Below are 22,085 nucleotides of genomic sequence, written 5' to 3'. Positions count from 1 at the left end.
TGGTGTCGAAACATTTGAAAATGAACCTTCCAGCTCAGCGAGCAAACCTGCATCTTGAAAAATCTGCAGTTGGATATATCACCTAGACCAGATGGACTACACCCAGAGTTATGAAGGAGATAGCTGAGAAAATTGTGGGCATACTGGTGGTGATCTTTCAGGAATCATGGGAGTCAGAGAGGGTCCCAGTGGACTGGAGAATGGCTAATGTAACACTTCTGTATAAGAAGGGAAGGAGGTAAAAGACAGGAACTTAAAGACCAGTTAGCCTGACTTCAGGCCCTGGTAAGATTTGAGAGTCCATGATGAGATTGCCAATACTTTGAATCACATGGTAAAATAGTGCTGAATGGGCATGGTTTCTTCATGCCTGACAAATTGTTTTAATTCTTTGTGACGGTAAGGAACAAGTTAGTCAAAGGAGAGCCAGTTGGATTTCCAGAAGGCTTTTGACAAGGTGCTACATGGGAGGCTGCAATGGTGTTAGGGGCAAGTGTTATTGGCATGGGTTGGCTGATTGATAGAAGACAGAGAGTGAGGATAAAGTGGAATTTTTTCAGGATGGTAGACAATGACTAGTGTAATTCTGCAAGGTCATTGTTGGGATAACTTTACATTATATATTCACAATGTGGATATGGGAACTGAGGACATTGTTGCTAGGTTTGAAGATGACATGAAGATTGGTGGAGGGACAGATAGTGTTGAGGAGGCAAGGAAGCTGCAGAAGGACTTGGACAGGCTTGGAGAGTGGGCAAAGAAGTGGCAAATGCAATATAATGTGGGTTATTGGGAGGTTAAGCACTTACACATAAAGAATAGACACATGGACTATTTTCTAAATGGGAAAGGTTTCAGAAATCCGAAGTACAAAGCAACTTAGGAGTCCTAGTTCAGGATTTGCATCAGGTTAACAGGCAGGTTCAGCTGGCAGTTGGGAAGGCAAATGAAATGTTAGCTTTTCAAGAGTGGTAGAGTACAACAGCAGAGATGTTCTGCTCAGTCTGTATAAGATTGAAAGAAATGAAAGCTTTATTTATATAATGCCTTTCATGTCTTCGACACATTATAAGGCCAGTGAAGTGTAGTCAGTGTTATACTGTTTATAATGTCAGTAGTACAATACTCATACAAAACCAAAATCTAAAACAAGTTCTCAAGGTGACTCAGGCAGAAGATATTTGTGTGATATCAACAGCTGTGATGGTGGATGTAGGCTGCAGCAGTAGGCAGATCCTCAGTTGTTGAGGTTTACTTGCCAATGGAATTGGATCTGCCTTTTGATTGCTGATGTGTGACATTAACATATATCCCACACAAGGTGTCTAACTGGAGGAGTTACAACCCCACACTGCCATGACCACTGACATAGAATTTCAGATGTTGACAATCATACACACGAGTGAGTGATTGCAGACAACGACACTTTCATATAGAGTTTTTTCACATATGTGGTGAAAACACAAGAAAGAGAAAATAAATAGTTTAAAATTGCACAAGTGATGTGTGTGATTACTTCTGTGGTACATTGTCAAATAATCCACCTTTTTATAAAAAGTCTAACTTAGAGTAGCACTATTCAAAATTCAGAGGTGCCCTCTACTTGTTCATATACAGAAGTGTCTAAACTAGCATGTAACTAAATGTTTTTTATTGAAAACCTCAGTAAAATAAAATTGTATTCACATTAATTACTACGCAGCACTAAATATTACATTTTATGATGATGAGAAGCACCTTAATAGCAGCCACAAAGTCCAATTCACTGTAATAATAGAGATGGAAACACAGAAATTAGGAACAGGAATGGGCTGTGATCTGCCACTTAACACAATACAGTTACAGTAATGTAACAGGATCTTCAGCAGCAGATGCCTGCAGTGGGGTGCTGAACAGTTTGCCAGGACCTCCACCAGCAGGTGGTGACATTGAGGGAGGGCAGCTGGAAAAGTCGATTGGACTCTCAGTGGAAAATAATATGGTTTTTAATGGATGGAGGGATGATGGGAAAGGGAACAAATATACAAAGGATTCAATAGCCCGATGTAAACCACAGACTTTGTTCTATGTGTACACCATAAATAATTCCTTGTTATTCCTTAATTTCTCTTCCTGTTTGTAATGATCTGATGTCAATTAAATAAATAATCCACCCTTCATGATCTTTGGGTTTTCTGTCGGTGGTCAAGTCTCATGTCACATGATCGTTCAGCCCATCAAACAGCTATGTGCCACCTTACCCACTCACCCACGTACCTATCACCTTACCCACTCACCCACGTACCAATCACCTTACCCACTGACCTTTCACCTTACCCAGTCACCCACCTACCTATCACTTTACAGAGCAGCAAGTGTTAATGCAGGTACTATGGATGGGTCAAACAGTCTGCCACTGATAGATGATCAGAAATGACCAACTGAATGATTAGTGTACCAGTAGGTTTTGTAGATAGTACATACTGCTGTTACTGAGCATTGGTGGTGGCAGGAATGGATGCTTGTGAATTTGGTGCCAATCAAGTGGGCTGCTTTGTCTTGAATGGTGTCAAGTTTCTTGAGTGCTGTTGAAGTTGCACCCATCCATCCACACTTCTGATTTATGCCTTGTAGACGTTGGACAGGTTTTTGGGGAGTCAGGAAATGAGTTATTTGCCACAGTATTCCTGGCCTCTGACCTGCTCTTGTAGCTGCTGTGTTTATATGACCAGTCCAGTTTTGTTTCTGGTCAATGGTAATCTCAAGGATGTTGATAGTGGTGGATTTAGTAATGGTAACACCATTGAATATCAAGGAGCAGAGGTTAGATCATTTCTTAATGGAGATGGTCATAGCCTGGCATTTTTTGACACAAGTGGTACTTGCAAGTTGTCGCTCCAAGCCTGGATATTGTTGCATATGACCATGGACTGCTTCAGTCAGAGGTGTTGTGAATGCTGCTGAACATTATGCATTCATTGGCTAACATTCCCATTTCTGACCTTATGGTGGAGGGAAGATCATTGATGAAGCAGCTAAAAATGGTTGGGGCTAAGACACTACCCTGAGGAACTCTTGTAGAGATATCCTGGAGCTGAGATAACTCATGTCCAACAACCACATCCATCTTCCTATGTGTCAGGTGTGTCTCTAACCACCAGCGAGTTCATCCCCGATACCCATTGATTCTACTTTTACTAAGACTCCTTGATGCCACACTTGGTCAACTACAGCCTAGGTATCAAGAGCTATTGCTCTCACCTCACGTCTGGAATTAAGATCTTTTGTCCATGTGTGAACCAAGGCTGTAACGAGATCAGGAGCTGAGTTGCCCTAGCGGAACCCAAGCTGAATCATGTTATGGAAACATAGAATCCCGACAGCGTGGAAACAGGCTCATCGGCCCAAATAGTCCACACCGACCTTCTGAAGAGTAACTCGCCCAGACCCATTCCCCTACTCTATTATCCTATATTTACCCCTGACTAATGCACCTAATCTACACATCCGTGGACACTCTGGGCAATTTAGAATGGCCAACTCACCCTAACATGTACATCTTTGGATTGTGGGAGAAAACCAAATCACCCACAGGAAACCCACACAGACACGGGGAGAATGTGCAAACTCCACACAGACAGTCGCCTGAGGTTGGGTCCCTGGCACTGTGAAGCAGCAGTGCTAACCACTGAGCTGCCATGCCGCCCAAAGACTGGGTATCACTGAGCAGGTCATTGCTGAGCAGGTGCTGCTTGATACACTGTTGATGACAACTTCCATCGCTTTACTGATAATTGAGAATAGACTGATGGGGAAGTAATTGGTTGGGTTGGGATTTGTCCTGCTTTTTGTGTTCAGGGCATACCTGGGCAATTTGCATATTGTTGGGTAGATGGCAGTGTTGCACAGTGTTGCTGCACTGGAACAGTTTGACTCAGGGTGGGGAAAGTTCAGGAGTCTTCAGTACTATTGCCAGAATATTGTCAGGGCCGGTAGCAGTATCAGTGTCTCCAACCATTTCATGAATTCACATAGAATGAACCAAATTGGCTGAAGACTGATATCTATGTTCCATCATTGAGGATGAGGATATTTGTGAAGCATCCTCCTCCATGAGTTGTTTAATTGTCCACCATCATTCACGGCTGTAGGGGGCAAGGACTGCAGAGCTTAGACCTAATCCCATTTGCTATCATTTGCTCCTTATGCTATTTGAGACACAAGTAGTCCTGTTTGGAAGCTTCTTCTGGTTGACATCTCATTTTCCCTTCCCTGAAGTTTATATGAGAATGTAATTGAATGATCCAAACTCAGAATTGCATCAGCTAATCTCAGAGGGAGTGGTTATCCTACAAAGTTCCTATCCTAGAATGATTCAGCTTTCTGGACATGCCATAGTGGACATACAGTGATACATATGACTGTTGCTTTAAAATTCAACAGCTAATTGTTTGTTCTCTTATCTTTTAACCAACATTTTGTCTATTGTTCAAAGACCCTACCACAAAATAATAACACAAACAAAGAACTGAATACTTTGTATAATGAATTCTTGTCTCTTAATACAGCACACAGCTCACAATTCTGTCAGTATAGCATTTTCCCAAGTAATAGTCGCTTACTAAAGGAGAATTTCTGGTAGTGAATATCAATACAAGCACCTTGTCACAATCTCACCTCAAGTTTGAAGTCTTACTTTTAGGGGAGAAGTACATATGGAGATAAAAACCTTATTTTCGCTGGCTATATTTATATCTCTCTATTTATACATCATGTCAGTGGTTACTCTCCAAAAGTGATACTTGGCTCAGAATTGCTTTGAAATGTCCCAAAATTGTATAAGATTTCAAATGGATGCAAGATCTGACTTTCATTAGTGGACAATGCTACGCGTCCTCTTTCTAATTCCTGTTGTGCTTGTGATGTTTTTCATGATTTGTAATGTATTGTTATTGAGAAAGCACTGCTGATTGTGCAAGTTTATGGTGTGGGCCAGTAACAGAACTGAAGAGAATGAAAGAAACAAGAGGTACTGTATCACAAAGTAACAAATGTTTGAAAGTTCCAAAGAGTGGAAGTAAAACTGAGATTGAAGGGAGGGAGAGATGGTGAAAGGATCTGGCAACAACTCTGGAACACTGCAACATCTTTGTGGGGCATAGCATTGTCTATAAGACATTGTATGGGCCGAGATTAATGGTTTATCATAGTTAAAGTTGTGTTTGATATCCATTTCACCCTACTGATTGATTGTATATAGCAAGATAATTATCTATTGATACATTTTACTTTTCAAACATTTGTTTCATTTTGAACAAATGAAGAAAGTTGTACTGTACTCTGTTTCTCTCTCCACGGATGCTGCCAGACCTGCTGAGTTTCTCCAGCATTCTCTGTGTTTATTGTCAGGTCTTGCTGTATTGTGACATTATCAGTAAGCACCCCACCACCAACCTTAAACAGGGAGGGAAGGTCACAGTGTGGGGGTCAGAAGCACATTTGACTGCAATGTCAAGGTTCCTGTCCAAACCACATAATCCTGTTCAATGGGAGAACATGGCTTCACAATCATCGACAATTCAGAACAAAACGTTTCTTAACTGACATCTGTTCATTCCAATACAGTCATGTAGAAATCGACCAGGAGCAGATGTCAGGAATCTAAATGAACCTTTTCTGTAGAACCTGAAGTGGTTCATTTCTTCCTCTCCCTCGCCAAACCCCAGTGAAATCAACTAACTCTGCACCAGTGTTCCCTCAAAATTTGCTTCATACTGGTTGAGCAACCAAATATTTCTCCTAATGGGAGATAAAGAATTGACCAACCTGTTTATCTGTCTCCATCTCTCTCTATCTCTCTCTCACACACACACACACTCTCTCATTCTCTCTCTCTCTCTCTCTCTTTTGATCTGCGCCTGGCTCAGTTATGTATTTAAACCATAGGACAAACATCTGAAAATGATTTCTATGACTTGAGGTTAAATGAAAATTGAATTCAAAGGGTTGACACATTCTTTTTTGATTTGCTTTACAGGTCTGGTTGCTTGAGATCAACTCAAACCCATCTTTACAGATGAATTGTGAAATTCTCAAATCAGTCATTCCCAAAGTAATAAATGAAGCTCTTGGTAAGATGGCCATTTCTATCTTTATGTAGAGTTACAGAAGAATATTTGTGCAAATATTGACAGAAGCTGAAGGATGCAAATAAATATTTCTTTATGAATAATGGAATAGCTATTCAATTGTAGTTTTCTTTTCTTTCTTTCTCTCTGCTATTAGATTTGATATTTGAGATCTTCACAAAGTGTTCTAGAGGACTGTACATCATGCCGCTTGAGGCACAGAAAGAATTTGTCCTCCTTTATAATGGTTCTCCAAAAGAGCCATTTGAGAAGAGATTTAAGGCAAGGCTTGAATACAGAATTTCGGAGAGAGCAACCATTCTTAAACGGCCTCAAAAGGATGACAACAGGCCCCAGATAAAGGTTCTGACTAGTTTAGAGTTTATACCGACGTTAGATTCTACTCTAAATCACACAAAAGCAACTCAGAGGTTTAAGTCACTGCTCTCACAAAGGCCACTCCCAGAAATTTCGCTAGTACAGCATCTGAGTTCTGCCAAGGCTAGACTTAAAAGTAATCAACAGTCAAGCAACCATTCAAATGGAGTGACTTCAGAGGAACAGAGTCAAACCAAGCACAGCTCAGAGCCAGGCCTTTGCAAAGAAAGAACAAAAGCTACACAGTTAATACGCAAAAAACATTCTGCCAGTAGTCAGCTGTGCAAAAGCTTGGAGAACACCTTGATGACATTTAATGCTTCCTTTCATTCCCTGATCATCACCAGGACTCCACTTACATCCAAGAAAGCCACTGCAAACTATCTGAAATGAAAGTTCGCTCCAAAGAAATCAACACATGACATAACTTAGTCACTACTGGCAGGAATGTCTTTTTGTTTAATAGTTCATGCCAGTATTAAAAGTAAATTTGAATAATGAAAAGCCAATCATTAAGTGTTCTGATCTTTAAGAAGCACCACCTAAGAGGTGAGCCAGTGACTTTATTTCACACCTGACACTGTGTAGTCAATGCTCCATTACAATCATAAGTTACAATCTAATCAATAAAGTGTTTATAGTGCAAGATTAAGAGTCTTTGATAATTGTGTGTCTGTCTGTTTTATTTTTGTGAAATTAAAATCTTTCTTATTGTTTGTCATGGTTTGTTCAGAATAAATGTGTCCTAGGCTAACTTTCTAGAGCAGGTTAATGCAAAAATCCATCAAATTCCTAGAAATAATGGGGTGATAAAGAGTTAGATGTCAAGTAAATAGTGGAGCTGGGTAAATCAGCCAGCAAGTATCAGAGACTCATATTCACATCTCTGTGTTGAACTTGCTGGTAACTTTGAGCATTAATAACTAATCTGCAACATTAATCGTTACCACAAAATGTGGCCTTATTTAACTGAACTTATCTAATTAATTGAAATAAGGATATTAAACAGGACATTGCTATTCAGAATGCAGGCATATTTTTGAAGTACTTTTATGAAATGGTTCTACTGATGTTAACCTGTGTTTACAAGCAAACAAATAAGATGACTGGCCATCTGCTTGGTGCAAGCACATGTCTGAAACTTTGCAAAGGCGCCTTTTGGTTAAAATGGTATACAACTGTCGAAATAGAGATCAGAGACATTGGACCCATGTTAAATCCTCATTTTACATTGAATTGGTTGATTTCAATCAGGACAGTTGGTCCTGATGGCTCCTGGTAATCAGCCATGACTCCCTGATGATCAGCACTGAGTCCTTTTGAAGTTTTGTGTGTGGTCTTTGGCTCCACTGTGATTCCCCCTGTGGTTAGTTAGCTTGTCAATACTGTGTTATTTTGGCTCACACCCAAAAGATACTATTTTTAGAAAGATGCAAAACAGTACCCAGTATCAGTAGATCCATAAACCATCCAGAATTGTTGTCCTCATGAAGTGGATAGAAAGAAAATTGCGAAACACAAGAGGAGGAGAAATGACAGAGAAGAGTTCATTTGTAAATCAGTTCAACATTATAAAAAAGAAGGTTTTTTTATTCAGTTTTAATATGAGAATATTTGCAGCAAATTCATAGAATGTTTCTCCTGCACTCATGAGACGTCAGCATAAACATTTGAATTATATTTATGTAATGAAGCATTCACTTCTTTAAAGGTATAGCCAGGAGGAATATTTGATTTAAAAAAATTCTTCCAATTTCAACGTACTTCAGATTTTTTTTATTGAAAAGTATGTTTGTTTATCTGGACAAGAGGAAGGTTTATAATGGAGTTCCCTCATGATCAGGATCTTTGCTACTCTTTGTATGTATTATTATTATCTTAGATGATGTTATGACTGGACAAGTCTGATACTAAATCTGAAATCTGGCTTGATTTTTTTTTTGGTTTTAACAAGATGATCTTTCAATGCACCACATATGCGCAATGCTGCGGATTTGGTTTTAACAATTATACAAATATTTATTATGCAAAAGAAATGAAGATAAAATAGAATACACAAAACTATTTAGCATAACATTTAAAGGTTAATAAACTCTTAGTAAAAATACAATCCCATTAATCCCAGCAGCATCCCATTGTAATAATAAACACCAAAGAGAATGCCCGTCTTTGTCTCTGTAAGGGTTTGACTTAGCTTTGATCATGAAAGTCTGAAATTCTCTTCCTTGATTCATTATATAAATGATTGCAAACGTTCTCAGCTTCAAATAACTCTTCTACAGTTTTAACCAAAGACTTCTGGTCTGGAACATTTAAGCAAAACTCCTAAAACTGAGGGAACCTCTTTTTAATAATTCTAAATTATTTTCTCCATTTTTTAAGGAGCAGCTGCTTTATACATTCAGTTTCAGCTGGGAACCATGCAGAATTGTCCCAAGTTAAAAGCTGTTTTCCAAGGTACGGCTGTTTCACCAAAGACCCCTCCTAAAAAAATGTAGAATCATCTATCTTGAAAGGATAATGTAATACTCAATTTACATTGTTTTTTCATAAATTCTTCCAAAGTGAAAACAGAATTCCAATTAGATTTCAAAACTATTTCTCTCAGACTACATTTTTTAAAAAGAAACCACCATGACAACAGGAATACTGAAGCTAATCAGCAAACACCTTCTGACACACAAATAGTCAAGTAGTTGATAAAATATAATACAGAAAAGTGTGCAGTGATTAATCTTGATGGGAAGAGAAGCAACATAAAACAAAGGGTGTGATTTTACAGGGACTGCAGAAGCGAGGGACATATATACATATGTATGTCTATCATTGAAGGTAGGATACGTTGAGAGGGTATTTAATAAAACATAGAGTACCTTAGGCATTATTAATAAGGGTGTGGAATTCAAAAACAAGGAAGTTATGTTAAATTTGTACAAAATACTTGTTCAGCAAGAACTGGAGGATTGCCTCCAGTTCCAGATTCCAGACTTTAGGAAGAATATTAAGGTGTCAGAGATAGATAAGATTCAGAAGAATATCATGGAAAACTTCAGTTACTTAGACAGATTGGAGAGATTGGAGATGAGAAATGTGAAATATAGTGATTCTCAAGATCACAAGAGGTCTGGACACAGAGTAAATACAAAGAAACCATCCCCATTGGTGGAAGGATCAAGAACTAGGGTGTGCAGATTTAAGATAATTGGCAAAACAAGCAATCGACTCAGATGGAGAAATATTTTCATGCAGTGAGTGGTTAGAATCTGGAGTGTGCATCTTGAGAGGGTGGTGGAAACAAATTCAAGTGAAGCACGCAAATGGAATTGGATCACCTGGAAAAGGAGAAAATGTGTAGGATTACAGGGAGAAAACAGGGAAGGGGCACTAGGCAAAATGCTCAGTCCAAGAGCCAGCACAGACATGACAGGTCAAAAGGCCCCTTTCTATATTACACTATTCCAGTGTGTTGAATAGAACTGTATAAATTTGAGGTACTCAGCATTGATATCAGGTTTGTGTAGGTGTAGCACAGTAAGATGCAGAATAAAGTTCATATCCTCCTCTTCAATGTCTATTTAGTTGGATACAGAATGACCCCTCTATACTGCTTTTTTTCCCGCAATGTCCCAAAATGACTCCTTTATATAAAATCAGCCCAGTCACCAAATTAGGATTAGGTTCATTCTATAAATCCTTCCTTAGATTTCAAGACAGCTAGTGTCCTGCACATTGCACTGACCATTTTTGAGGCAAAAGTCTTTAACTATGTATGAAGCAAAGCTACTACTCCTGAACACTTCCAGCTGCCAGTAGTTTTTGTGTTGAGTCAGTCTCAAGGCTTCAATACGAATGCCAGTTTTCCTGCACGGATGACTTCTACTCTACTGAATTTATTCATTGACCTACATTACAGCAGTGACTAGAATTCAAAAGCACTTCATTGGCTATAAAGTGTTTTGGGATATCCAGTGGTCATTAAAAAGCTCTATCTAAATGTGAATCATTCTTTCTCTGTTAGTCTTCTGTCTGACAAGGGACCGAGCATATTCAGTTGTATAATTACGTGACCTGAATATTTTATTCCAGTACAGCACCATCAATCTGAAAGGGTATCTGCATGATTACAGCAATTTCTGTTTTAATTTGAGATCTCTGGAATATACAGTTTTTATATGTTTATCCTTAATGAATACTAGATACAGCATTATGTTGTTTACTGCATGTTCTCAATAGGTATAAGTTTGGATTCCCTACAGAATGGAAACAGGCCATTTGGCCCAAAAAGTCCACACCGACCCTCCAAACAGTAACCCACCCAACCCAATATTTACCCCAGATTAATGCAACTAACACTATGGCAATTTAGCATGGCCAATTCATCTAACCTGCATGTCTTTGGATTGTGGGAGGAAACCAACACAGACACATGGAGAATGTGCAAACTCCACACAGGCAGTCACTGAGACGGGAATCAAACTCAGGTCCCTGGCGCTGTGGGGCAGCAGGGCTAACCACTGAGCTACCGTGCCACCCACAATAAGATTTGCTGTTGATACTGAATTCAATACTGGAATAGGAAATAATTTCATAGCAACTGTCAGCTCAGCTCAGTTGGTAAGACATTCATTTCTGACTCAATCAGTTGGGAGTTCTAATCCTTATTTCAGGATCTGAGCCAGTTAGTCCGTGCTATTCTTCCACTGCAGGACTGATGGGGACCTGCATTCTTGGAGTTACCATAGTTTGATGAGACCTTAAAGTCACTGATTAAAAGTAACCCGCTTGGTCATTAATGCCATTGCTGTTTGGGTGCAAAATGATTGCAGTGTTTAGTTAATGTAGCAACAACCTCACATGTGGAAGTAATTGCACGCAAAGGACTTTCAAATGTCCTGAGAGAAATGATAAGTCACCACAGAGCTCCAACTGAAGTCTTAATACTTCCTCGAGTTTATTCTGTTGAGTATAGAATTAGAGCAGTACAGTGTGGCTATTGAATTAAATTTTGGAAGAGAGCAGTCCCTGCAATTACTGGTGAAGCTGGCATGACACTGAGCTTGTCGATGTAAAGAAGCATTGATTCATGTACATCTACAACAAATATATATCGAAAATGTTAAAATGCAATTTTCCTTGTTAAAGTTAAATGTAACACAGATTATTTAGCAACAGTGCACTCTCAGTTTTGAAACATGGATAAGGTTTCAACCCATCTACTTGTTCTTTGAGATATTTTTACTCAACTTGTTCAGATACGTTATGACAAATATCTGGGCTAGGTGAGACTTGATCCAATCTCCTGGCCCAGAGGTGGGGACACACCCATTGCACTGGAAGAGCCCTTACTTGTCCTTCTATACTTCTAGATGTTGAGTATGTTCAAGACAGAGGTTGATAGGTTTCTATGTATTAAAAAATGTCAAAAGCATAGTGAACAAAGTGGAATTGATTGAGAGGATCAGTCCCTATTCCACTGAATGGTCAAAGACTGAATAGCCTATTCCTGTTCCTGATTCTTAAATTCTTATGAAGTGTCAGAAAACTTAGCTGGGACCTGATTCTGGCATTATTACAGGAATGGACATGGTATGTGATCAGGTTCAATAGGATTATGGGTCATCCATATAAAGTGAATGTGAATAAGGTGAGTTTATAACTTTACTGAAATAATTTCAGTGCCTGTAATGTTGAATGCAGCGATGTCAAAGCAGTGTTCCAGCATGTCAGCTGATTCCTATCTGATGTTTGAAAAGGCTCTAGAAACAACACCTTTTTTTCCAAAGCTGGTGAAACGAGTTTGTTCAAATAAACATTCTGACAGATGTGGTGTGGTGAAGAACTCTGTAGAATTAAAGTCAGTACTCTGAAGTAGAAAGAACCTTAATTAAAGATTCACATCAAGGCTAATAAAGGTCCAGATGGTAATATACTTCTTGGCAGCTGCCTGTTTTTTTTATTTGGTGAGTTTAAATTTAAATGTCTGTTTCTTGGGATCAGCTGCAGAATGCAAATTCTTAATGTGATCAGTGCTCTGAATGGTGCTGTGAGTGAGTCATGCAGCTATATGTTACTCGTCAAAAGGAGAATGCATTTTCTTCTTTGAAAAGTAAGGATCCTTGTGTGGTTATTATGATAGTTCAACTCCTCAATTAAAATGGAAGCAGTACCTTTTTTGCTACCTTTGGAACATAAATTTGATTGAGTTCACTACGTTCCTTACCTGGATTCAGCTGGTTGACACTGATCCAAGGAAATTGAAATGGAGCAAGCAACATTTGGTGGAAATTAGTGACAATTGTATAAATCTGAAAGCCTGCTCATCTACTGCTAAAGATTGGTCATCTTGTTCAACCTCCAGCGTTAGCCCTTGTGATTTGATTCGACTTGAGTTGCTTGTCCTCCTCATCCATCCCAACTCTGACTGAGCTTACCTCATCCAAACTAACACTGCTGTAATTTTCCCCTCTTAAGAGGTGATGGAGAAGGTAGTGGTAGGGAAAGATAACTGGGTGGGTTGGCTGTGAAATACTGCTCTGCACTTCCCACTGCTACTGAAAACTTAAAATCCCTGGTTCTGTAGTTTGGAGTTTGGCCACACCCATTCATGCTGCTTCTATTGTTCCAGCTTTCAAAGAAAAACACCCAAGGCTTCACAAGTTGTTTATCTTCTCATAGACTGCTCATTACTTGCCCCTCAATCTCTCTCTCTAAAAGAAACCCAGACAAAATGCTCCTCTTAAAGCTATAGCATCATTAAACATGGTCCCAGCAAACAGATTAATTTGGTGCTGGGTTTTCATTAAATTGGTTCCAGTGTGCAGTCTGTGCTATTTGATGCCAGCCAGCTTGTCTGTGTGGGGTGGGCATTGAGCTGCTCTGCTCTGTAGGGAAGTACACCCTACTGCAGAAACATGGAATTACATCTAAATGCAGAAATACTTTCATGACCATGAGTTTCTGAAGTTCTTTGCTACTGTTTTAGAGGCAGTAGTCGAGGAGGTGGATCCTGTTCAGTCCTGCCTGCGTGTCTCTCCCGCTCTCTCTCTCTCTCTCTCTAAAGGCGCAATAGTGAAATCATTATCTCAGCGGCCAGAATTCAAATTTTTAAGAGACAGGCAAGAGGCCAAACATATCCAGAAGTTAATCAACAGCCTTAACAGACCAGCCAACAGCAAACCTGCAAGTATGTTATGGCTGAACTGTTTAAAAAAACAATGGTGAAATGTTCAAACCACAGATTGATAGTGGTCTGGGTTACACATTAAAGGTGGGTAAAGGAGCCAACAGGACAGATCAGTCATTATTTAAATGAATGGAAGAACAGGGTCAAGGGGCAAAATGGTCACCTCCTGTTCCTCTGACTCCCACCTCCTTTTTGTCTGTCATCACCATGAATTGCAACTCAAGTTTATCATAGACAGGGAGTGGGTCAAGGAGTCCAATATCAGAAAAGTTTCTGACCACAATTTTAGGACCCTTATCAAAATATTATTGTTAACTGCCATGCATCATGCACCTAGGGAGCTCTCCAGTGACAAATGGCTCATTCTATGGAAGCTCTGAAAATCTCAAGTACCACTGAATATTTGGGAATAGTTTCTAATGGATATGATTGTCAATTCTCTTGTGAAGTCTTAAATAGTTATATTTAATTGATACATTCAACATCAATTTTATGCAAGTGGTCCCTTATCAGTAACTGAATAAAATAGGATCATCCTTTAGTTCAATTTACTTACTTTTGAAGACCTCATCAATCGTCTTCACAAAGACTTGTGATTATATAGGTATTCAATAGCTGGTACTGCAATTATAATTACCCTAAGCTAACCAGCAGCTGTTACCTGGTAACAGCAGTTGTTTACAGTGCTAGGGGAAATGACTGATCCTCATCAATTTGCCAAACAAATATCTAATGTGTGAGCAGAATAAGTGCTGTAGTTCCTGATATATTTGTCAAGCTAAATTGTTGTAAGTACTCGGATATGCAAAATGGTTTGGATGGGATGATTTAGTTAGCAAGTGTATTCAATTGTTTATGCAGAGTTATGCTCCCAGTGTATCAAGTTATACAAACATCAGTAACTTTACTGTTGATTACCTTGTGTGTTGTAATTTATGTAAAATCATCATCTTTTGTCTCGTGCTTCAAACACTTTTTGCTTTTTTTTTATTAATCTCTAGCATTGCGGTATGTTTTAACCAGCTATAACGATGTATCTGAAAGCTATGGCTCGATCGTACTCATGTTTCTGAGTCAGGAGATTTTGCATTCCAATCCCGTTCCTGGGGGGGGGGGGACTCAAGCACAAATTCTAACTGACAATTCTGGTGCAGTTAAGCAAGTGCCATCCTTTGAATATTAAGTGTTAAATCAAGGCACTGTCTGCCTACTTCATGTTGTGAAAGATTATGTTGTTAATGTACAAGATGAGTGATCCAGAGAAAGTGAGTTCAAATGAGTTGATTGAGATCATGAATGAGAATTGGATTTTCTTTGAATATTCAAATAAGTAGTTTACTGCACATTACCTCTACGGGCCCTCAGTGCCATTTTGTTGATCTATATTAATGCAATGCAGTACTGTTTCATAATCAAGGCGTAGTTCCTGCTTGCTATACTGGAGACTTGCAATGTTATTCAGGATCCAAAAAGCAAGTGCTATATGGTCAATGTCTGGTTAAACAATGTTGATGAACCACGTTACTGATGAGCTACTGAGTTCCATGTTGCAGAAATGTAAAGCAAAGATCAAATACTCTTCTTGAGGAAGGTTGGAAAATCAGAAAGAGAGATTTATCCTGTTTTCTGCATTTGGTCTCCAGGGCTACATAGCAAAGAGAGCCCAAGAAAAGATGTGCTGACAGAAGAGAGAGAGGGAAGAGAACAGTCTAGTGCAGTACAGGCCCTTCGGCCCTCAATGTTGCACAGACCTCTAAGCTAAATTAAATTGAAAAAATAATTAGTTGCCAGTTGTGGGAGGAATGAAAGAGAACCTGCATTTATATAACAAACAAGGACGGAAATTGCTGGAAAAACTCAGGAGATCTTGCATAATCTGTAAATAGAGAGAAACAGTTAACATTTCAAGTCCAGTGATCCTTTTTCAGAACTTCTTGAGTGCTGCCAGATCTGCTGAGCATCTCCAGCAATTTCTGTTTTTGTTTGTTTCAAACCTCCAGCACCTTAAGTTTCTTCTTTTATATTCATATTTAAATTACACCATCTTAGAGCATCCCAAAGAGCATTCTCCATTTTTGAAGTACAGTGATTGATGTAATGTAGGAAATGTGCATAGATAGAAAAATCTCAAAAGCACAATAGGTGAATGATCACATAATCCATTTTATTCTTATAGTGTGGGGTACAAACATTGACCAAAACACCAGGGCAATCTGTGTTTAACTTTGCTTAATGTTGTAGGATTACTTACATCCAGGTTAGAAGGTAGATCCTCAGTTTAACATTTCCCCTGAAGGACCTCTGTCAATAAAGCTCTTCTGCAATGCTATACTGGTGGGTTAGTCTAGATTGATGTGGGGATGACGGTGTTGGACTGCGGTCGACAAAGTCAGAAGTCACATGATACCAAATTACCAGGTTTGTTTGAAATCACAACCTTTGAGAGCGCTGCTCCTTCATCATCTGAAAAGCTTGTGATTTCAAATAAATCTGTTAGACTATAACCTGATGACATGTGACTTCTGAGTTTAGCCTAGATTGGGTATTCAATATTCCAGGTAGTGGAGCCTGAGACAACAGCAGTCTGACTCAAAAGAGTCCTTATGGACATACCAAATTTCCTTAGCCTCAGAAGTCAGAATGCCTCCAAGTATGGAAAATCAGTATGAAATGAATACCAAATGCTTGGTTTGACATGTTTTTTTATAAAAACCTTTCAAATTTTAATATCATCTGTTTGCTTGCCAGCCATATGCTTGTGAAAAATCATCTGCCCCAAATATTGGGGAACGAAGATGGGACAGCAGAAGAAAAGATTGATGTTGAAAATTTAAGAAAAGCTAGGAACAGGGACTAAGCAGAGAAGAAACATCAGCAGAAATATTTAGAAAAGTTACAACAGCACTATGTGATGTTGCAGATTCCCAGAATGAATCATTGCTGTCCAGAGGAACAGCTTGAGGATGAACTGATGTCAATCAAAGGATGTGACACTGCTTTGAGGATAATTGCAGATGTTGAAGGGAGCCTCATTAAGGACGTTCAAAACGTGCCAGCCGAAGAAATAATTTGTGTGATTAATGACACTGGGATAATCAACAATTGGACAAGTAACAGCACTGAAACGCAAAGGAACCAGAGTTTACCAGAAATAGTCAATACATGTACAGATGGAGATGCGACATGGGAGGACAAATCAAAGACAACAGCAGTCAAACTGCAGGAGGAGATTAAGAAGCCACTACTGAATCAAGCAGTACAGGCTATGTTCTATCGAGCAGTGGGATTTTCAAAACCCAGGAAAGGTGTGTTTATTCTTAGATTTATTTACTGTGACTTCCTTTGCATTCCGCTTGCATTTTCCCAGTTATGCTGTTCCAGGATTACACCTGGAGAATGCACTCTCTGCCAGGTACATGATGGTATGGGTACAGAGCCGTTGCATCCAATTCATAACATATTTTGCATTGGGAAGATACCAAATACATTGGCTCCAGTTAAATATTCGTATGTAAGCCATGTTTAAATATGCAGTTAAAAATTAAGTAACGTTTTTCATTTTGGAAATCAACCCTTTTAGAATTTCATAAATAGAAAGGTCATGATGTGGAGATGCCGGTGTTGGACTGGAGTGGACAAAGTTAAAAATCACACAACACCAGGTCATAGTCCAATAGGTTTATTTGGAAGCATTAGCTTTCAGAGCGCTGCTCCTTCATCAGGTGGTTGTGGAGTACAAGATCATAAGACACAGAACTATAACAAAAGTTTACAGTGTGATGTAACTGAAATTATAAATTGAAAAAAAACCTGGATTGTTTCTTAAGTCTCTCATCTTTTAGAATGAACATGTTGGTTTCAGTTCTTTCATATGTAAATCGCAGAACTTTTTTAAAGTTACATTCGCAAGTGAACTTTAACAACAGGCGCCGTGTTGGCCCAATGAACGTGTGAGCTGCCCTGTGTGAGGCTGTCTGTGCCCCAATGTTCAAACTGATTCTAATCTAAAAAACGGATTTACAGGATCTTACATGGATTCATGCAGTTTTTGAGCAAAATAAAATGTAATTCTGCAAGTACAAATTCACATCCAAACTTATATGTGTGTGTGCATGTGGGTGTGTGGGGATGGGGGGTTGTTGAGTGTCTGTGAGAGAGGGTGTGTATGTGTGTGAGTGTGAGTGTAAAGGGGTATAAGTCTGTGAGAGGGTGCGTGTGTGAATGTGAGTGTGGGAGTATATGTGTGAGTATATGAGAGAGAGCTTGTGTATGAGTGAGGGTCTGAGTGAGTGTATGGGTCTGTAAGAGTGTGTGTGTCTGTAGAATTGCTTGTGTGTGTCTTTAAGAGTGTGTGTGTGTCTTTAAGAGTGTGTGTGTGTGTGTCTTTAAGAGTGTGTGTGTGTGTGTGTGTGTGTGTAGTGCAGTGGGGTCATCTGTAGTGTGACATGAACCCAAGGTCCCAGTTGAGGCCATCGCCATGAGTACCGAACTTAGCTAGCAGCCTCTGCTCGGCCACCTTTCGTTGTTGCTTATCTCAAAGTCCGCCTTGAATGACAGTCACCCAAAGATCCGAGGTCGAATGAAATGACCACTGAAGTGTTCTCCGACTGGAAGAGAACACTCCTCCCTTTTGATTGTTGTGCAGTCCCCATTCATCCGTTGCTGTAGCCTCTGCTCAGTCTCACCAATGTACCATGCCTCAGGGCATCCTTGCCTGCAGCATATGAGATAGACAACGTCAGCTGACTTGCATGAGTACCTGCCACGTACACGGTAGGAGGTATCCCCTCATGTAATGGTGGTGTCTGTGTAGACACTCTGACATATCTTGCAGCCTCTACTGTGATAAGGTTGTACCGTGTTGTCCTGCAAGCCAGGCAGTTTGCTACAAACAATGATCTGTTTGAGATTTGGTTGTTGAAAAAAATGATTGGATGCACTTTCTCCTTTGGATTCATGAATTTGTGTCATTGCAAATACATAGTTACTCCTGATTAAAACCATTTATCCTTTTACTTATGTTTAGTTAACATGTAACATGATGACACAGTGGTTAGCACTACTGATTGGTTGATTTATTGTTGTCACATGTACCAAGATACAGTGAAAAGTGGTGTTTCGTGTGCTCTACAGGCAGATTGTACTGTACAAAGTGCATCAGGTTAGCAGGACAGAGTGCAGAATATGGTGTTACAGCCACAGAGAAGCTGAAGAGAGATAGAGAGAGAAAGAGATCATAATTAACTTTTGAGAAGTCTGTTCAAAGGTTTGATAACAGCAGGGAAGAAGCTGTGCTTGAATCTGTTCGTATATCTATTCAAACTTCTTTACCTTCTGCATGTCAGAAGAGGGCGGAAGAGAGTATAACTAGGGTCAGAGGGTTCATCGATTATGTTGGCTGCTTTCTCAAGGCAGCGGGAAGGATGGATAGAGTCAATGGATGGAAGGTTGGTTCATGTGATGGTCTAGTCTGTGTGCATGACTCTCTGTCATTACTCGCAGTCTTGAACTGAATTGAATTGAATTGAATTGAATTGAATTTATTGTCACGTGTACCGAGGCACAGTGAAAAGCTTTGTCTTGTGAGCGATACAGGCAGATCACAGAGTTAAGTAGCATAGGTTAGTAAATAATAGGTAAATAGCGGCAAAAACAAAAACACAAGTACAAGCGAATGTTCAGAGTTTGTGAGTCCATTCAGCATTCTAACAACAGTAGGGTAGAAACTGTTTCATAACCGGCTGGTGTGTGTGTTCAGGCTTCTGTACCTTCTCCCCGATGGTAGAGGTTGTAGAAAAACATTGCCAGGGTGGGATGGATCTTTGAGAATGCTGGTGGCCTTTCCTTGACAGCGGGCCTGGTAGATGGATTCTCCAGATGGGAGGTTGGCCTTTGTGATTGTCTGGGCCGAGTTGACCACTCTCTGTCACTGTCTCCGATCTTGAATGGTACAGTTGCCACACCAGGTCGTGATACATTCAGACATAATGCTCTTGATTGTGCATCTATAAATTGTTGGTCATCACTCCCAGGAACATGATGCTCTTGAGTGTCTCCACTTCAGCACCATTGATGCAACACAGCTATGCCCTCCACTCCACTTGTTAAAGTCAATGACCGATTCCTTCATTTTGCTGATGTTGTTGGAGAGATCGTTGTCTTTACACCATGCCACTAAGTGCTCACTCTTTCCTGTATTTTGTTTTGTTATTGTTTGAGATCCAACCTACAACGGTGATGTCATCAGCAAACTTACAATCAGAGTTGGGGCAGAATTTGGCCATACAGTCATGTGAGTGTATCAGGAGTACAGTCGGGGGCTGAGTACGCAGCCTTGTGGAATACTGGTGTTGAAGATTATTGTGGAGAAAGAGTTGTCTCCTATTCTTACTGATTTTGGTCTATGGGTCAGGAAGTTGGGGATCCAGTTACAGCTGGGAGAGCTGAGACCTCGCTCACAAAGTTTAGAAACGAGTTCGTTTGGAATTATGGTGTTGAAGACGGAGCTATAGTCAATAAGTAGGAGCCTGACATGGTATCCTTGCTATTCTGATGTTCAAGGGATAAATGTATGGCCAGGGCAATGGTGTCTGTTGTGGACCTGTTGCGCCAGTAAGCGAATTGCAAAGAATCAAGGCAATCTGGTAGGATGGAATTGATGTGAACCATGATTAACCTTCTGAACCAGTTCCTAATTATGGAGATAAGAGCCATCAGGTGGTAGTCATTGAGGCACATTTTTCTTTGCCACTGGGATGATGGTTGGGACTTTCAGAATTGCCTCACAGCACCAGGGACTTGGGTTCAATTCCAGCCTTGGGTGACTGTCTGTATGCAGTTTGCACATTCTCCCTTTATTTGCATAAATTTCCACTGGGTGCTATGGGGTATCGTCCCACGGTCCAAATATGTGCAGATCAGGTGGTTTGGCAGTGCTAAGTGTTCAGGGATGTGCAGCATATGTGGATTAGCATGATAAATGCAGAGTCTGGGGATGGGATGGGATCTGGGTGGGATGTTCTTTGGAGGTTCAGTGTAGACTTGATGGATCAAATGGCCTCTTTCTGCAAATAGGGATTCTATGATCCTATGTGTGGGCAATTGGCTGTTGGGCCTTTGTATGTTCTTCCTCATGCTTAATTTCATGCATATGCACCAATTACTGATGTTTCAGGTGACATTTCCAGCAAAACTGGCCGACCGGTTCATGTTCTAAGTTGGGAGAAGGCGAATTTTGATGGAATTAGGCAAGAGCTTGAAGGGGTTGATTGGAGTCATTTGTTTGCAGGAAGAAGGACCTCTGGCAAGTGAGAGATCTTTAAAAGTGAGATAGCTGGAGTTTAAGCTCAAAATGTTCCTGTGAGGGTGAAGGGTGAGGTTGGCAGGAATAGGGAACCCTGGATGACAAGAGATATTGAGGCCTTGACCAGAAAAATGAAAGAGGCTTGGCTCAGGTACAGGCAGCTGGGATCAAGGGAATCCTTGGAGATATATAGGGAATGCAGGAGTTGACTGAAGAAGGAGATCAGGAGGGCGAAAAGGTGGCAAGAGATAGCCTTGGCTGAGAAGATTAGGGTGAATCCAAAGAGGTACTTTAAGTATATTTAAGGAAAAAGAATAACTAGAGAGAATAGGGCCCCTCAAGGACCAAAGTGGACATGTATGTGTGGAACGCAAGACATGGGCAAGTTTCTCAATGAATATTTCTCCTCTGTGTTTACCACAGAGAAAGACATGAAGGTTTAGGAACTTGTGGAAGTTAGTGATGATATATTGGGGACTGTCCATATCACAGTAGAGGTGGTGTTGGATATATTAGAATGTATAAAGGTGGATAAATATCCTGGTCCTGACCAGATATACCCAAGAACACTGCAAGAGGCTAGTGAAGAAATTGAGAAGGCACTGGCTGATATTTTTAATTCTTCATTAGCCAGAGGTGGATTTGTAAAGGGTAGGTCTTGCCTTACAAGTCTTATTGAATTCTTTGAGGAGAGGACCAAGCATGTGGATGAGGCTAGAGCAGTGGATGTAGTGTACATGGAGTTTAGTAAGGCATTTGATAAGGTTCCCCATGGTAGGCTTATGCGGAAAGTCAGGAGGCATGGGATAGAGGGAAATTTGGCCAGTTGGATAGAAAACTGGCTAACCGGTCGAAGTCAGAGAATGGTGGTAGATGGTAAATATTCAGCCTGGAGCCCAGTTACAAGTGGAGTTCCGCAGGGATCAGTTCTGGGTCCTCTGCTGTTTGTAATTTTTATTAATGACTTAGATGAGGGAGACGAAGGGTGGGTCAGTAAATTTGCAGACAATACGAAGATTGGTGGAGTTGTGGATAGCGAGGAGGGCTGCTGTCGGCTGCAAAGAGACTTAGACATGATGCAGAGCTGGGCTGAGGAGTGGCAGACGGAGTTCAA

General features: G+C 40.1%; 2 protein-coding genes across 17 annotated transcripts in view; both read left to right on the top strand.

Annotated features, from left to right (window-relative positions):
- LOC122540403 (protein polyglycylase TTLL10-like) overlaps positions 1-7,131 on the top strand; it is a 330,185-nt gene extending 323,054 nt beyond the window's left edge. For 15 of the 16 annotated variants that reach the window (XM_043676098.1, XM_043676103.1, XM_043676100.1 and 12 more), the window contains 2 exons: positions 6,017-6,110; positions 6,265-7,131. In XM_043676098.1, coding sequence (XP_043532033.1) covers positions 6,017-6,110; positions 6,265-6,878 — 708 coding nt within the window. In that variant the 3' untranslated portion in view covers positions 6,879-7,131. Of the gene's footprint in view, positions 1-6,016; positions 6,111-6,264 lie in introns of those variants that run through there. The other variant, XR_006309280.1, reaches the window with a different exon arrangement.
- Positions 7,132-12,052: 4,921 nt separating this feature from the next.
- LOC122540400 (protein polyglycylase TTLL10-like) overlaps positions 12,053-22,085 on the top strand; it is a 58,136-nt gene continuing 48,103 nt past the window's right edge. Inside the window, exons 1-2 of the mRNA XM_043676089.1 lie at positions 12,053-12,129; positions 16,417-16,973. Of these exons, the coding sequence (XP_043532024.1) occupies positions 16,580-16,973 (394 nt within the window). The 5' untranslated portion in view covers positions 12,053-12,129; positions 16,417-16,579. The remainder of the gene's footprint in view (positions 12,130-16,416; positions 16,974-22,085) is intronic.

Source organism: Chiloscyllium plagiosum, chromosome 34, assembly GCF_004010195.1.
Source record: "Chiloscyllium plagiosum isolate BGI_BamShark_2017 chromosome 34, ASM401019v2, whole genome shotgun sequence".
Classification (NCBI taxonomy): Eukaryota; Metazoa; Chordata; class Chondrichthyes; order Orectolobiformes; family Hemiscylliidae; genus Chiloscyllium; species Chiloscyllium plagiosum.
The sequence above is the reverse complement of the archived record's forward strand: the minus strand, read 5'-3'. Positions and strand labels throughout refer to the sequence as shown.